At 47.0% G+C, this 17,137-nt stretch overlaps 1 protein-coding gene across 1 annotated transcript in view; it reads right to left on the bottom strand.

Annotated features, from left to right (window-relative positions):
* Myo7b (myosin VIIB) overlaps positions 1–17,137 on the bottom strand; it is an 80,412-nt gene that overhangs the window by 20,659 nt on the left and 42,616 nt on the right. Inside the window, exons 15-25 of the mRNA XM_031365222.1 lie at positions 16,036–16,199; positions 15,508–15,645; positions 11,300–11,452; positions 10,667–10,765; positions 9,711–9,805; positions 7,821–7,905; positions 6,136–6,354; positions 4,587–4,757; positions 4,264–4,473; positions 3,959–4,126; positions 271–398 (exon numbers count right to left, since the gene is read on the bottom strand). Coding sequence (XP_031221082.1) covers positions 271–398; positions 3,959–4,126; positions 4,264–4,473; positions 4,587–4,757; positions 6,136–6,354; positions 7,821–7,905; positions 9,711–9,805; positions 10,667–10,765; positions 11,300–11,452; positions 15,508–15,645; positions 16,036–16,199 — 1,630 coding nt within the window. The remainder of the gene's footprint in view (positions 1–270; positions 399–3,958; positions 4,127–4,263; positions 4,474–4,586; positions 4,758–6,135; positions 6,355–7,820; positions 7,906–9,710; positions 9,806–10,666; positions 10,766–11,299; positions 11,453–15,507; positions 15,646–16,035; positions 16,200–17,137) is intronic.

Below are 17,137 nucleotides of genomic sequence, written 5' to 3' on the forward strand. Positions count from 1 at the left end.
TTTTTTTTTTGACATGGTCTCTGAAGAATCAAATTCAGATTGTAACACAGGTGTAGAACCAACTGAACCATTTCCCCAGCCCCTCCTGGCTTTTCTTAACAGAGCAAGCAGAGAGCCTAGGTGGCTCTAACAGCAGGTTTGCCAAGACCTAGCCTACAGGCCCATGTCAGAGTAGTTGAATAGCCAGTACCTCCTAGCTGACGCCATCATAAGCTAAGTTCCAGGGAAGTGGCTTGATATTCTGAATAGAAGTCGGAGTGTGAAACTGACCTGAGTCCGGGGCGCATGATGGCATAGCCCACAATGAAGTGCACCTTCTCCAGGTTAGACATGGGTCTGTCTGAGATAGGGCCATCAAACGTGAATGCCTCTTCACCGATGTTCAGCTGGCTGGCCACCTAGAAGACCACAGACAGCTGTTAGCACAGCTGTGACCATCCCTATTCGCCAAGGAGGAAGCAGATGCATGGGGACGGAAGCAATGGCCAAGCACTCTGTACCACTGACACTGTACTCTGACACTGAGCCAGGACAGACAAACCATCTCCTAGCTGGGCTCACTTGGCCAGTGATCTGTGAAGACCATTGTAGCTTTATGGAGGAGATATCACTGGATCCTCTGTCCCAGCTGCTTATTCTCAGTGGAGGCAAACAAGGGACCAACGGGATGTGAGTGTTCACGTAGTCACCAGGGATAGAGCATTTGTCTTGGACATCCAGCCATCTTCTAGCTCAGTTTACAAAGCTAGTAGCACAGGTGGGGGTAGAGGATGGAGCTTGCCCCAATGGTGTCATTATGAGAATCTGTAGCCCAAGCTTGGGATGAGACTGAGCTTGGGTTGAGGTCAACTCAGGGCTAGATAGCATTCCTGTCTGAGTAAAGCTGGCGTTGGGTACAGGATCTGAGTGTGAAACGTTGGCTGGTTGTATGGGTAGGGCTTGTTTGGCCTACTTAACAAATGTGCATGAAAGAAATCTGAGATCTGACCCTGGGAGGCCAATCCAGTGTCTCAATGTCTACCTTTTAGAAGACAGCATTGCCTGCTAGACTGCCTTGCAGAGTCCCTGCTGGGAAAAGCCCTCAGCCTCCAATGTGATCTCCACCTTCTGTTCTGGCTATGCCTCTGCCTCACAAAATGAGATACTATATTCTTCATCTTGGATCACTCAGTGTGAAGAAAAAAAAAAAAACATGGAATGAGGATGCTCAGATAGCTCAAGACAGGGACCACATCCCAGGATGGATACACCATTCCATGATCTTGGGAGTGGACTCAAGTCAAGCCTACAGGTTATTCAAGCCAAAGTTGAGTTTAGCAGCAACTTCACAAGAGATCCCGAGTCAGAACCAAGCATCCAAGCCACTCTCAGCTCTCAGAAAGCACTGATCTGGCCTGTCTTCAGCAGCTGTGTTTCAGGGGTAACTTGTTATGCAGCAATTGCTACCTAACACACTCTGGCGGAGCTTATGCCTCCAGAGGACAGGAAGCTGGAGCGGCTCTGGCTTGTCCAAGCAATCAGGGCTGGAGGGAGCTAAATTAGGCTCCTCTACAGTTAGTGGGCAAATGGGTCCTCACAGCATGCTGTGTCTCAGTGGCTCTGTGTATGGAACACTCGTGGATTTCTACAGTGGACCCCCAACTACTGTTACTGTTACTTAGTTAATTCCTTTGGATTTTGGTTAGTTTGTTGTGTTAACCTGGGCCTTAAGGAGGCCTTGACCAAAAGGTGTTGTGAATTGTTTTTAAATTGTGTGTATGTAAATATGTGTATAGCTGTTCATGTGTGTGTGTGTGTGTGTGTTCAGTATACTCGAACATGTATGTGGGTGTATTTGGAAGCCAGAGGTCAATATCAGGTATCTTTTTCAATCACTTCTCCGTATATAGTTAAAAAATAAATTATGTGTATGGATCCAAAGAGGCCAGAAGAGGATATTGGATCTCGTGGAACAGGAATGGTTACAAGTATCCCATTGTGGGTGCTAGGGACCAAACTTGAGTCCTCTGGAAGAGCAAAGAATGCTGCTTAACTGCCATCGCTCCAGCCTTCTCACTCTCCCCTTCGAGGCAGGGTCTTTCACCTAACCCAGAGCTCACTGCCTGCCTAGGTTGGCTGGCCTGTAAGATCCAGGGACCCTCTTGCCCTCAGCTCCTTACTCTGCCAGTGCTAGGGCTACAGGCACATGCTACCACACTTGGCTTTTAACAAAAGCTTTTGTTTTTATTATTTTAAATGATGTGTCTCTGTGGGTGGCGTGTGCACATGAGTGAAGATGTCCACAGAGGACAGAGGCACTGCCTCCCCCCACACCCTCCAAGCAGGACTTACAAGGTGTAAGTCCGTGAGCTGCTTGATATGGGTGCTGGGAATCAAACTCATGTGCTCTGGAAGGACTTGAATGTAACTGCTCAGCTATCTCTCTAGCACCAGTCATAACAGCTTACAGTACTAGGGATCTTGAACTCAGGTCGTCACGCTTGTGCAACGGCAATGTTAGCAGATTAGCCATCTCTCCACCCCACAAGGTCCGTCAGAGGGCATGGATCAAGAATGTGTTCTTTGGGGCTGATGAGATAGATGGCTCAGTGGGTAAGAGCACTGCTGCTCTTCCAGAGGCCGTGAGTTCAAATCCCAGCAACCACATGGTGGCTCACAAACACCCGTAATGAGATCTGACACCTTCTTCTGGTGTGTCTGAAGACAGCTACAGTGTACTTATTTATAATAATAAATAAATCTTTGGGCCTGTGCGAGCAGGGCCGACTGGAGTGAGCAGAAGTCCTAAAAGCCACTTCCCAACAACCACATGAAGGCTCACAACTATCTGTACAGCTACAGTGTGTACTCATATGCATAAAATAAATAAATATTTTTTTTTAAAAAAGAATGTGTTCTTTGGGCTGTGGGGGATAAAGCTTAGCAGGCCTAACACACACCAGGGTTGGGGTTCAATCGCAGGCTCAGAAAGGAAGGAGACAGGAACTTGGTCTCTGAATTCAACAGAGTAGGTTTAGAGCCAGCTCCCCACTTACACGTGCTCAGTGTGATGTGGAGGCAAAGTCATTTTACTCTGCTGTTTTATCAGCGTTAGATAAACAAATAATCGATGCTTTATAGGATTTGCATACCTGGGGGCTGAGTGAAGAAAAGTAAAGAAGGCTGTCTATCATTCAGGAGTGGCATCTGTTCTTTTGTTGTGGTGTGTGTGTGTGTGTGTGTGTGTGTGTGTGTGTGCCTGCCCTGCAGGCGTATGCATGGCACAGTGCACGTGTGGACATCAGAGGACAGCCTCAGGTGTCAGTCCTCACCTTCTGCCTCCCTTGTGACAGGGTCTCATGACCACTGCACACACCAGGTTAGCTGCTTCTGAGAATTCTTCAGACTGCCTCCCATTTCCTCAGAGGCACGCTAGGCTTAGCTGCGCAAGCTACTGCCTGCTTGGCTTAGGGGGATTTGATGAAGCTTGCGTGGCGAATGCTCTTATCCTCTGAGTCATCTCCCAGCCTTACTTATCTTCCCTCTCCTCATCTCTTTCTCTGGCCTCCAGCTTGATACATAGCCAAGAGTGACCTTGGAATCCTCTGCCTCCAGATCTCCTGTGCTGGAATAACAAGTATGCCCCACCTTGTCTGGGTTGTGCGACGCTGGGGACCAGCTCGGGGCTTTGCTCATTCTAGGCAAATCCTCTACCAACAGAGCTATAGCTTTTTTCTCAAAAATCTGTTTTTGTTTTTAATGTTAATTTGAATTTGGCTGGAGTCAAAGCCAACATTTGAAGTTCAGGAGACCATCTCCATTTGTGATTGCAAAATCTCAACGGCCCTAGTGCCATTCTTGACTCATGAATCCCCAAATGCAGTTTAAGTCTCAGGCACTGGGTTCAACGGATGGTGCTTCCACTCAGCTTCCGAGGTCCTTCTTTAAAGGACACTTCTCTGTTGCCCTTGCCACATACCTGTGCAGATCTGTTGTGCTGTGGACCCTGAGTGACACTGTCCTTGCCCAGCTTGTCATGGATCTGCCGCATCACTGAGCTGCCAGTCAGGCTATTCCTGCCATAGACCACTGGCTCTGGAAGGTCACCCATGAACCTCAGGATGATGATCCAAACGGTCAGAGCTGCCTGGGGAATCAGACAGAAGGGCTGGTTGGTTCCGGCACTGGGACCCATGGTGATCTGGGCTCTTTGCTTATTTTCTCTGAACAATAGGGGGAGCAGGAGCAGGTTGGGCCGTATAGAAACCAGGGAAAAGCTGGTACCGAGTGGTCAGTGTCATTTTCATGGTAGAGAAGTGGGTATCGAAGGGGCTTCTGGATGTGGGTGTGGCTGGCTGCTTTCTGGAAGTAAGTCACAGCAAATTTGGGGAAGGTATACTCAGCCAGGCTGTCCACCTCCTCTTCTGGCATCTCCATCATGGGCACTGTGTCTAGATCCACCTCATGCAGTTTCTGGGTCTTTACTTCCAGATCCTGGGAGAACCAAATGAGGAGGACATGGGCCAACCTTTCAGTCAATGAAATGCACATCACTAGTCCCGGTTAGCCCAAGAAGGGTCCTCCCAACCCCGCTCGTGCTGTCTTACCTCAAAGCGTGTTGGGGCTGGACCCTCCTGACCTCCAATCATGGCCGGGAGGAAGCCAAACACTTTCTCCACCATCGCTGTGTCAGTGACGGTGTCATAGATGGACTTACGTTTCCTCTCATGGATGGCACCTTGACCCTTTGGCTCCTTAGCCAGAATGACCTGAGGCCCCTGTACACACCCATAGAGAGAAGGTTACTTAGAGGAATCATCTAGATCAGGTTGGTCTGGGGGCATGTCTGTTAATTGAGGTGGAAAGACCACACACCAGAGGTGGCACCATTCTATGGGCAGCTGATCCTGGACTATGAGTGGAGGAAGAAGATGAGCATTAGCACACATGTATCATTAACTTTCACAGGTTTCTGCTCTTGTAAGATAGTGAGCGGCTTCAACTTCCTGCAACCTTTTTCCTTTAAATTGTTTATGGCAGGATATCTTTTTTTTTTTTTTTTTTTTTTTTTTTTTTTTTTTTTTTTTTTTTTTTTTTTTTTTTTTTTTTTTTTTTTTTTTGGTTTTTTGAGACAGGGTTTCTCTGTGTAGCCCTGGCTGTTCTGGAACTCACTCTGGAGACCAGGCTGGCCTCGAACTCAGAGATCCACCTGCCTCTGCCTCCCAAGTGCTGGGATTAAAGGCATGCGCCACCACTGCCCAGCAGGATATCTTATAACAGCAATGGAAAATATGGCAAGTATTTTATGGGGGTGGTTTGAGTGAAAGTAGTCCCCATAGGACCATAGGGAGTGGCACTATTAGGAGGTGTAGCCTTGTTGGAGTAGCTGTGGCTTGTTAGAGGAAGTATGTCACTGGGGGGTGGGCGTTGAGGTTTCCAATGCTCAAGCCAGGCCCAGTGTTACTCTCTCTTCCTATGGCCTGCCAATCCAGATATAGAACTCTCAGCTACCTCTCCTTCACCATGTCTGCTTTGTGCCACCACACTGCCCACCATGAGGACAATGGACTAAATCTTTGTGCTGTAACCCAGCCCCAATTAAATATTCACCTTTATAAGAGTTGTCATGGTGTCTCTTCCCAGCAATGGAAACCCTAACTAAGACACTTACCATCTGAGCTATCTTCTCAGCCATTTCCTACAGTCTAAATTATATCCCCAGAAGCATTTCCGTCAGGGACTCTTGCTGTATTTCTAAAAACTTTCTAGTCAATTTACACAACTTTGTTTGAGAATGTTGGATATTCTAAAGGGCCTTCTCATAAGTATTCTTTTTTTTTAATTTTTTTTTTTAAGATTTATTTATTTTATGTGTATGAGTACACTAGCTGTACAGATGGCTCGCTCCGGCCCTGCCTCCAGCATAGTATGCTGTAGCTGTCTTCAGACAGCACCAGAAGAGGGCGTCAGATCTCATTACGGGTGGTTGTGAGCCACCATGTGGTTGCTGGGATCTGAACTCAAGACCTTCAGAAGAGCAGTCAGTGCTCTTACCCGCTGAGGCATCTCTCCAGCCCCTCATAAGTATTCTTACTTCTTGTTCTTCAGTTTCCCTCTTGGCCCCAGCCAACGCTTTCATACCAAGTGACTACCTACAGTGCTTTTCTGTTGCCAGTAGCTCCTCCGGGCAACCATGCCTCTGGCATGGGCTTGAATGATCACCACCGCTCTCCTCTTGGCCTGGACTTGCTGTCGCACCAGGTAGCCCCTGCAGCGGGCCTGCAGCTGCACTAGCTTCTGTCTCATGGTCTGGAACTGCCTCGTCAGCAGGTGGCTCCGGGCAATGGCCTGCAGGCGTTCAAAGCCCACTAGGATCTGTGAAAGCAGGAAGTAGTTAGAGGTATGGCAAGACCACTTTCCTGAGAGAGCAGAGAGTGGTTCTTCATAGAAGATGCTCAGTGTAGCTTAGTCACCCGCTTATTGGTACAGTGCTGGTGTTACAAGTATACATACATGCCAATGTGCATGAACCTATTCATTACTTGTATTGATTACTTGGAGCAGAGCCTACCATTCAAATAAGCACCAAACATCTGGCAAATACTACATGTGATGGTTTACATTGATTGTGAACTTGGCAGATATAGACAAACCTCTGGACCTGCCTGTGATGAGTTCTCAAGACAAGGTTAATTGGGCTAAGTAGATCTACCCTAAATGTGGACAGCACCATCTCATGGGTCGGGTTTCTGGACTGTATAAAATGGAGATGCCTAGCTGAGCATAGGAACTCATTGCTCTCTGCTTCCTGATGGTGGATGCAATGTGACCAGCAGTCTGGTATTCCTGCTGCCAGGACTCCCCCATCATGATAGACTGTACTCTTGAACTGTGAGGCAGCATAAGCCCATTTTCCCTTAAGTTGCTTTTGTTGGGTATTGTCTTGCAGCAAGAAGGAAAAGTAAGTAATGTGACGTAAATGGTGGACTGACACGGGCTTCACAGCGGCCAGCGGTGCTCACTGTACTGCTGAACAATGGCGCCCACTCGGGTGGGGGTGTCTTTAAAATAGGAGAGAAATGGATGAACACCCAATCTATACCATGCCACAAAAGTCCCTGGGTCTCCAGGATGAGCCTGTTGGCTGATCAAAGACCAACTCAGTGGGCAGGTCTAACACTCTCGAAGTCACACAGACCCATAGATGCCAGATGTACCACTCCTGAACAAATCTACTTAAGGTCTTAGGCTTCATTTCCTTTATTTATAGAGTGATTACTATTGAATAAAATAATGTACTCAGTACAACAGGCCCTCGGGTGACACCTCCATACTTGGGCACCATCACCAGGAACTTTGTGAGCACAGAGTGCTGAAAGTCAGGGCCAGTTGCTGACGGGACCCTCTTATGCTGCAGCTACAGTCATAATCATTATGAGAACGAATAAGGGGTCAAGCAAAGCCTGAGAGAACAGTGATGGCTGCTCTGACTCACATAGAGCAGAGTCACTCTCTGGGGCCTGTGTGGGAACAACAGAGAGGAGGAAACGCTGTAACACGAGGCCTAGTCATCTGCTTATCACCATCCCAGCGCAGTTCTGGGGGATGCCCAAAATTCTGGAGGGGAACATTTCAACATCCACAAGGCTGGAGGGAGGCTAAGGAAGGAGTAGGTGAAGAGTTGCCTTCTGATTACTTAAGATCTGTATTCTATACCAATCAACAAGGGAACTCTTTCCTGCCTGGGAGCTCTAATCCAGAGAAACAATTGTGACTGGGTCTGCCATGGGTCAGTTTTCTGCTGCCCCTGGAAGTCCATCCTCCCAAGCTTTCTCTCTCACCAGCTTAAAATTCTTTCTCTGGCTATGTCCTCGCCACACTGCCTGGAGAGTCACAGCTGCCCGTCTCTGCCTCAGGAACTCCTTCCTAGAGGGGAATGGAAATTAGAGGCAGTTAATAACTCTTCTGCAAAGAGTTTAGAAGCCAAGGGATGTATCTGGAACAAAAGTAGGTGATAAAATATTAGGGAGGAGGGAATCTGGACAACACATGCTCAAAAGCCTTTGCAGACAAACGGCAGATGCACATGCAGGTTAGAGTCATGAGACCGGCCATTAACAACCTAAATCTCTAGGCTAAGGATGTAGCTCCATGGTGGAGCATTTGTCTAGTATAAAATCTAAAGTTCAGTCCTCAGCATCACAAGCAACTCCCTCCCCCCAACAATTAACAAAAAAGTTAAAGCAGAAGAAAAACTCCCCACATTTTTGAGCGATGAGAATCCAATTTTTAAAAATAATCAAGAAATCTTTCCTCATCCCTTCATAGTTTACCAAGAGCTATGAAGGAACAGAACCAGTTGTCATCTTTTAATTTCTTTTTTTCTGTTTTCATATGTGTGTGTGTTGTATATGTGCATGTGCATTTGTATATGTGCATGCATATCTGCTTATGTGTTTTTGTGCACATATACATGGAGGTCTAAGGTTAATATCAGAGGTATCTCTGATGAGCTTGGTCCATGAGGATCTTTAATTTCATACTCAATTGTGTATTTGTATCATTTTTGATACTTTCCTGGATGAATTTCTAAGGTTTAGAATAATATGCTTTAGTCATATTAAAATTATATAGACAACTTTAATATTGATTATTCCTGGGTCTCATATACAACAATTATATCAGAACATTTTCTCTTTGTCTAATGTACACACACGCATGCACACACTTACACACCTACACACACCTACACCTACACACACACACTTACACATACCTACACACACACACACACACACACACACACACACACACACACACACACTACACTACTCTAACTGAAAATGAACCCTCAGTGGATGAGGACTGAGCAACAGATGGAGAAGTCAGAGGGTGAATCAGTAAGATTGAAGACAGAATAAAACAATTTTTTAATCTGCAAAATGGAGAAGAAATAGGCTGAAGAAAGTGAGTAGTGCCCCAGGGACCAGAGTGACTATGACACAGGAGCTAAGGACTACTGTCTTCAACGACCCAAAAGCAAGAAGGGACGATATTACTCTACTGACAGACATGGCTCCATCAGCAAAGTGCTTGTCGTGCAAACATGAGGACCTGTTCCCCACCCCCTGTGAGTGTGTCTGTGTGTGTGTGTATATGTGTGTGTGTGTGTTGTATGGAATGTGTGTTTGTATGTGCATGTATGTGTACATATATAGGCATGTGTGTGGTGTGTATGTGTGTATATGTATGTATGTATATATGTACATATGTATGTGTAGTGTGGATATGTGTGTGTGGCATGGATGTATATGTGTATGTATGTGTAGTGTGTGTGTATGTGTGCATATGTGTGTGATATGGATGTGTGTATAAGTGTGTATATGTATATGTGTGCTGTTTGTGTTTGTAAGTGTGTGCTATATTATATATTGACACATGTAAAGATGAGATTGAAACTGAAATCATTTGCTTGTAGAATGCTTTTCCAATAATACATCAATATAGGCTGAATGTCCCCACTGAGGACATCTTGTCCCTCAGTTTCTCTCCCAGGCCTGCCTCAGGGACACTGAGTGCTGACTGACAGCATCTAGGCACTTGCCTATACTCCAGGTTAAGTGTGTGAGGTGCACACAGGCTATTCAGTGAGCCTTGAGTCTCCAAATAGCTGTGGGGCCACTTAGCCTCAGGCCAGTCCAAACTTGAGGATGGTTTATGGGGGCAGGCACCTGTATTTGTATCCCCGAAGGACTCTCTGGATGCAGATCGCTGCTCCGTCCAGGGCCTGGCTTCTCTGGATCTCCAGCATTGTGTCCTGATGATCCTGAAGATGGGTAATATCATCATGTTGCTGTCCCTCCCACCCCCACTGCCCCTGCTTGGTACCAGGACATGGTCTCCAAAAGTCAGAATGTCCCAGACTCTCCTATGAGAACTAGCAAAGAAGGAACCCAGATGTGGTTCTGAATGAAGCAACTACATCTCACTCTAATGCCAACTTAGTCTGGCTTCTTCTTTTGCTTTTTCAGTCTGTCAGTCTTCATTTCCCAAAGTCATTGTCTTCACCCATAGGTATGTCTCTCCTGCCTCTTACTCCCCCTAGCTCTCTGAGGTCTGTGACAGGTCGTCATCATCATCATCACAGCCCCCGGGAAGGCAGGGGCCATCTTTGCAGGACAGAAACCTGTGGCACCTCGGCTGGTGGGGAGGGGAGGTTGGGACTCAATTGTTCTTCATTCCTTCTCCTCCTCTCCCTCCCTCTATCTGTCATCACCAGGACTATGTCTCTCATGTGCCCTGGTGAGCTTGGTCACAGAGCTGGACCAGACCTTGAGCATGGCCTCAAGAAACCAGGAATGTAGGGCTGAACCTTCTCTTTCCATCCCTTCCCCAACACCAGCTCCATCCTGTGTTCCTCTCTGTGGCCATTCATGGCTATTCCATCTTTCTGTGCAGGAAATTCTGTCTGTGGGGAATTCTCTCTGTTACCCTGTCTCTCTGTTTATCTCCTTCCTGTCTAGACCCCATATCCCAACTATGGGGCAAGCCAGTGCATGAACCTATGGCTAGAGGAGCCCACAGCCCAGCTGGGGACTGGAGTAGGCATGGATGGCTTGGGACTCCTTCCCTTCTCTCCCGCTGTTTCCGGGAGGCTAGAGGCAGCCAGTGCTTCCCAGCATCTCACCTTTAGGAAGATTTTGGTCTTTCCAACTTTCCAGTCTTTGTCTGTCCCCAGGCACAGGTCAGCGATGCGCAAGGTCATCTGGCGGTGCTTATTTTGGAACTGTTGAGAAAATCAGGATGGATGGGGACTCTGGAGGGGGGTGGGGCCTTCTCCAGGGCTGCTCAAACAAGGGTCCCCTTGCATACAGGCCACCCAACAAGGGCTGTCTGACTACACGCAGGCACTTGCCTACTCTCCAGGCTAAGTGCATGAGGGGTACATAGTATACTTGGTGGGCCTGGGGCCTCCGTGTAACTAGGGATCACTTAGCTTCAAAACAGTCCACACTTTAGGATGGCTGCAGGATGCAGAAAGATGGCAGAAATCCTATCCCACAGAGCTTTCTAGCCACACCTCAGATCCTGGATATGGGTGGTCCCAGGAGAACAGAGTAAACCCACAGCCATCTAAAAGGAGCACACAGTCACCAGGATCAACCAGAAGCCAGTGTGGGTCATCCATCTTGACTACCCAGAACAAAATGGAGTAGGAGGACAAAAGGAAGGACAGACAGGGAGCATGAGGAAGCTAAGGTATCTAGTTGGGGGAGGGTCCCAGAAGTCAGGAAGGCTCTATTAGCCTCTAGACACACACCTGCATACGCTCCGGACTGGGTAGCAGCATGCGGAATCTCTGTGAGAACTCATCAAATGTGTAGCGGATGGGAAAACCTGACTTGCGGATGTGCACGGTCTCCATCATGCCGGAATAACGTAGTTGCTGAATGCACAGCTCTCGGTCAAACAGCTGTGGATAGAGAAGACTGGGCTGAGGAGCCTAGGATCCCACCCTTCAAAAACGCTCACTGATGCTGCTGCCAGGGGAGCTCAGCTTGCCTAGGGACCTATACAGCCATGGCCCCCCAATCCAGAAGAACCTAACAAACGCTTGGTTGAACTAAAATGGCTGTTCCTATTAGATGTGTGTCCAGAATCTGATATATAGTCGACATTGACATTATGCCTCTAACTGCTATGTGCTGGAGTTATAAGCACATAACAACTGTACCCAGATTTCAAATGGCTTTTTGAAGATAGAAGTGGGAGTGGCCCTAAGTGTCTCCAAGGACATACAAGGCAATAGATAGGAACTGGAACTCAGGCCAATTGGATTGGTCCATACATATAACACTTGGGAGGGAGAAGCAGGAGGATCATGAGGCCAGCTTTGGATATAATGAGATGTGTGTGTGTGTGTGTGTGTGTGTGTGTGTGTGTGTGTGTGTGTGTGTGTGAGAGAGAGAGAGAGAGAGAGAGACAGACAGACAGACAGACAGACAGACAGACACAGAGACACAAAGAGAGACAGAGACAGAGAGACATTTTAAGATTCATAAGAACACTAAGCTTCCATTGCTTTCAAGACATGTATAGTACCAGGAATATGGAAGACGTTTGCAGGCTGGAGAGATAGCTCAGTGCAAGCATGAGGACCTGGGTTTGAGCTCCAGAACCTACATGAGCAGGGCATGGCGCTGTGTGTCTGTAATCCCAGTTCTGGAGAGTCAGCAGCAGATGACTCTCTGGGGCCCACGAGCCAGCTAACCTAGCCATGAACAAACCCTGTCTCACAAATAAAGTGCTTGATGCCTGTACTGTTTTAGTTTTATGTCAACTTGACACAAGCCAGAGTCATTTGGGAAGAGGGAACCTGAGTTGAGAAAATGCCTCCACCAGACTGGTATGTGATGCGCTTTCTAAAGGTGATGAATGTCATGTAGGAGGGTTTGACCCACTGTGAGTGATGTCACCCTTGGACTGCGTGTATAAGGAAGCAGGTTGGGGCTGGAGAGACCTCACAGAGGTTAAGAGCACTGGCTATTCTTCCAGAGGACCTGGGTTCAATTACCAGCACCCACATGGCAGCTCACAACTGTCTGTAACTCCAGTCCCAGAGACCTGACACCCTCACACAGACACACGTGGAGGCAAAATACCAATGCACATAAAATGAAAATAGATTATTAAAAAAGAAAAAGAAAGCAAACAAGTTGAGCAAGCCATGAAGAACAAGCTTTCTTAGGAGACCACAATCCTCCATGGCCTCTGCATCAGCTCCCGCCTCCAGGTTCTTTCCCTAACTTCCCAGAATGTTGGACTGTGAGATGGAACCACAAACTTAAATAAATCCTTTTCTCAGCTGCTGGTGGGGTACGCCTTTAATCTCAGCACTCAGGGAGCAGAGACAGGAGGCTCTCCGTGAGTTTGAAGTCAACCTGGTCTACAGAGCAAGTTTCAGGACAACACAGCCAGGGCTACACAAATAAACCTTGTCTCAAACAAAGCAAAATAAACAACAACAACAACAATAACAAAATCCCAAATTGCTTTTGGTCATAGTGTTTTATCCCAACAATAGAAGCCCTAACTAAGGCAGTGCCTGATGAACAACATCAGACGTTGTCTTCTGGCCTACACCTACAAACACACGCGCGCGCGCGCACACACACACATACACACACGGACTTTAAGTGGGCCTTATTTCTTATATTTTTTGCTGTGAGCCTAGCCTTTAATGGCTGAGCCATCTCTCCAGCCCGTGGGCCTTTCTTCTATCAGTCTAGATGCTGCCCCAATAAAGGCAGCAATGCAACACTCCTCCTCCATAGCAGAAGACAGATGTGAATCTACTTAGAGGCATAGGCTCTTGAGGTTCTGTTTGCCCTCTTTCCTGAATGGATATGAATGAACAGCTGGATGGTGGGAGAGGGAGCTGAGGTCAGAGGCTAGTGTGACTGACAGGATCTGGGCATGGCGCTTACCTTCCCTTCTGTCTCCAAGACTCCAGAGGATACCTTCAACCTGAACTACTAGGGGAGATGACACCCTTTAAGTAGACAAGCCCATGGACAGGTTGGTAAGGATCACTGTGGTTAACCCTGGGTGAATAGCCAGCTGTTATTGACTGAGCATGTCCTGAGAGCCTGTGGTTTCTTATTTAATCTCCATGACAACGTACATGATGGGAGGGACTGGCTCTGATTTAAAGATGAACTGTCGCCTGGTGGTGGTGGCACACACCTTTGATCCCAGCCACTTAGGCAGAGGCATGTGGATCTCTGTGAGCTTGAGGCCAGCCTGGTCTACAGAGTGAGTTCTAAGACAGCCAGGACTGTTATACAGAGAAACCCTGGAGAGAGAGAGAGAGAGAGAGAGAGAGAGAGAGAGAGAGAGAGAGAGAGAGAGAGAGAGAGAGAGAGAGGATGTCTGGTTCGTAACCTAGGCCTCTCCGCTACAATTCACAGCAGGAAGCTGCAGCCACTGAGATACATTGTGGTCAGAGACATGCCTCAGCCCAGGCAGGCAGTGTGGCTACCTGCAGGAATTCTAAGTGCAAGGCAGTTTTGCAGTTTTCCCAGTGTGAGGAATAAGAGTTGTCCAGCTGCTGTTTATAGTAGCTGTCTATACTAGCTTTTATAAAACAACTTCAATGTATAGAATTGCATCCTATTTCAAATATGCCCACATTATGCTCACAGTTGTCTATAACTCCAGTTCCAGTTCCAGTTCCATTTCTGGCCTTGATGGGCATCAAGCTTTCCTATGGTGAATGCATACACATATATAGGCAAAACATCCATACACATAAAATAAAAATAATTTAAAAACTATATAAGTTGGACAACAATAAAGGAAGATACACAATATCAAACTCTATCATCCATGTGCACATGTGACATCCCCACACTTAAATGCACATGGATATATACACTACCATATATACAATATACACCAATATCCTCCTATTCCCTATGACATGGTTTTTAGTTCTTTTGTCTTTGCAAATCATATTTCTTAGTTTGGAAAGCCCCCATGTTTCTGGATTTTGGGGGAGGTGGATTCAATAGATCAGGGTACCACAAAAGTTTCCTTTTGTCCCCACTATCTGTGGAGAAAGCTCCTCAGGTCTGACTCTTCAGTGCCAACGTTGGAAACAGCCAATGCCTTTTGCCAATTGTGGCTTTTACGTGGAAGATGTGCTATACCATCTGCTCCTAAACTAGTTGCATCTTTTCTGAGAAACACAAGAAAACCTTCTATTAAAAGATTAGCTGAGACAGGACCACTTGGTTTTGAGAAAATGCAAACATCTTGTAAATCCCTCTGGAAGTTTCTAGTTTCTAGTTCCCAAATAAAAGTTTTGATTTTCCTGGAGCTTCACCTCTCCAGATGTCAGCTTTGGCTGAAAAGGCCAAATGGCACTGCTTCATACAGATGAGCCCATCCTGTAAGGACATGAGGCCAAAGTCTGACCAACAAGAACACAGCATGGGCTCCTGAAATCATAAAGCGCCAGTGGCATCCCACCGGGGCTGCTCACTTGCTAGAGCTTGTCACTGCAGACTGCCCTTCTACAGATGCAATCTGTCTTTTTGTTTGTTTGTTTGTTTGTTTGTTTGTTTTTTTGCAATCTGTCTTAAAGATACTCTTTACAGTCTTAAAGATACTTCGGGTCACGTGGGCATTCTCGTGACCACAGTTTCATTTCTAATGTCCTATAGACAAGAGTAAGCCTAACTTTATGGAAGATAATAAATAATGAGGCCCAGAGGAGCCTTGAACCTGGTTAAGCACACACAGTTGATGATGGATGGACTAAGGAGCTACATGTGAGTGTGTGGAAGTCAGTGTGAGATGAGTGTACAGGTCACTGAGCTGCAACCAATTCACACCAGTGTCTGTAAGGAGGGGACAAGCAATAGTTATAATGCTGGCCATACCCTGGTTGTCAAGTCTAGGTGTCAAACTCAGCCCCTCGGAACCCTTCCCCGTCCTGGCATATCCCCAGTCTCTCCTAGTTACCAGCGGCTTCTTGTACTCATTGGGTTTGATACAGCGGACAAAGTATGGCTGGCAGTTGCTCAGGATTCTCATCAACTGCTCCAGAGAGTGCTTGAACTGGCTCGCGAGGGTGACGGGGCGCTTGGTGGAATCTGATGACTGCGAAGAAGCAACCAGAGGGCATAAGGGCTGGCGTGCTGTGCCCGAGGCACTGTGCCTGGGCGCTGTGGACCATGGCACAGTGAAGGCTGCCACTCAGGACATGCGTGCACACTTCCTCTTCATCCCTCCCCATCCCTTCCTCCTTCTTTCTTTTCCTTCTCAACTTCCTTCTCTCCCTCCATCCTGTTCATTTCTTCCCTCTTTCCCCCTCTTCTCTATTCTTCTCTTTTTCTACTCCCCTCTCTTCCTCCTTCCCTCCCCTTCATTCCAGCACAAGCTACATGCTGGGAATGCTGTATGCTGGGGACTCCTGGCAAGTAAAGGTCTCATTGGTTATATCTGTCTGGTCCTGGGCCTTGAAGGGAGGGTGGCAGGTAAGTAACCCACCTTGAAGAGTTGGCTTCCTGACTTCACCTGGCAGATGGTACCGTGCCCCAGCTTTGTCTGTGATGAGTTCAGGTTAAATATCTCCTTCAGGAACTTGTTTTTCGAGGAGTGAATCAGGATGAGGATGTCTGTGCTCAGTACATCTCGATTCTTCTCCAGAAAGCCTGTGGAGACATCAGGGCTATCCTTCAGTCCTGTTCAGCCATGCCCTCCATCCCTTGAATAAGCTGCACTCTCTTACAGGGGTTCCAGAACGTCCCACTGAAGCATACTGTCTATCTTCCACTGGGAAAGAGCTTCTGTCCTACCCATTACTAAATCACTTCTGACCTCTGAACTCTCAACCCCTGGCATTGCATCTCCACTCAGCACTGTAGTCTCAATGAATACATTATTCTGATTCTGTGGTCTTGGGTATTCTGATAGGGTTGGAGGTTTTCCAACTGGAAGACCTAGCCTTCAGAAGTTGGGGAGGCCAGTGGTATGAGCTGAACCATACCCACCCAAATTTATTTGTTGTGGTCCTTGGTTCCAGTACTTATAGATCCAGTATAGATCTCCTGTGTTTGAAGAGGAGGTTTCATGTGCATGTATACGTGCATGCTTGTTTAAGTGTGGTACCCAGTTGTACCTGTGTATGTGGAGGTCAGATGATGTCCACTCTTTTTTTTGAGACAGGGTTGTTCATTAGCCTGGAGTTCACCAAAGAGGCTAGGTTGCTATCCAGTGAGCCCAAGGGTCTACTCGTTTCTGCCTCCCCAGTGCTGGGTTTACAGGAGGCACATTACACTATGTCCAGCTTTTTTTTTCTTAAATGCAATTTCTGAGGATGGACTTCAGTCATCATATTTGTATAGAAATTACTTTATTAACTGAGCTATCACCTCGGCAACAATGAAAGAACATGTAGGAGAAAGCCAGGAGAAGGGACTCATGATTGTAATCCTAGCACTCAGAAGCAAGGGTATCAGAGGCTAGCCTGAGCTACATAGACAATGAAAAGGAAGACACTAGACCCAACAGTGGACTCTGAGCTACGACACAAAGATAGATAGAAACAAGGCTTCTTCAAAATAAAACCTTTGGCACAATTAAGAAAGTG

This window comes from Mastomys coucha, unplaced genomic scaffold (genome assembly GCF_008632895.1).
Source record: "Mastomys coucha isolate ucsf_1 unplaced genomic scaffold, UCSF_Mcou_1 pScaffold13, whole genome shotgun sequence".
Classification (NCBI taxonomy): Eukaryota; Metazoa; Chordata; class Mammalia; order Rodentia; family Muridae; genus Mastomys; species Mastomys coucha.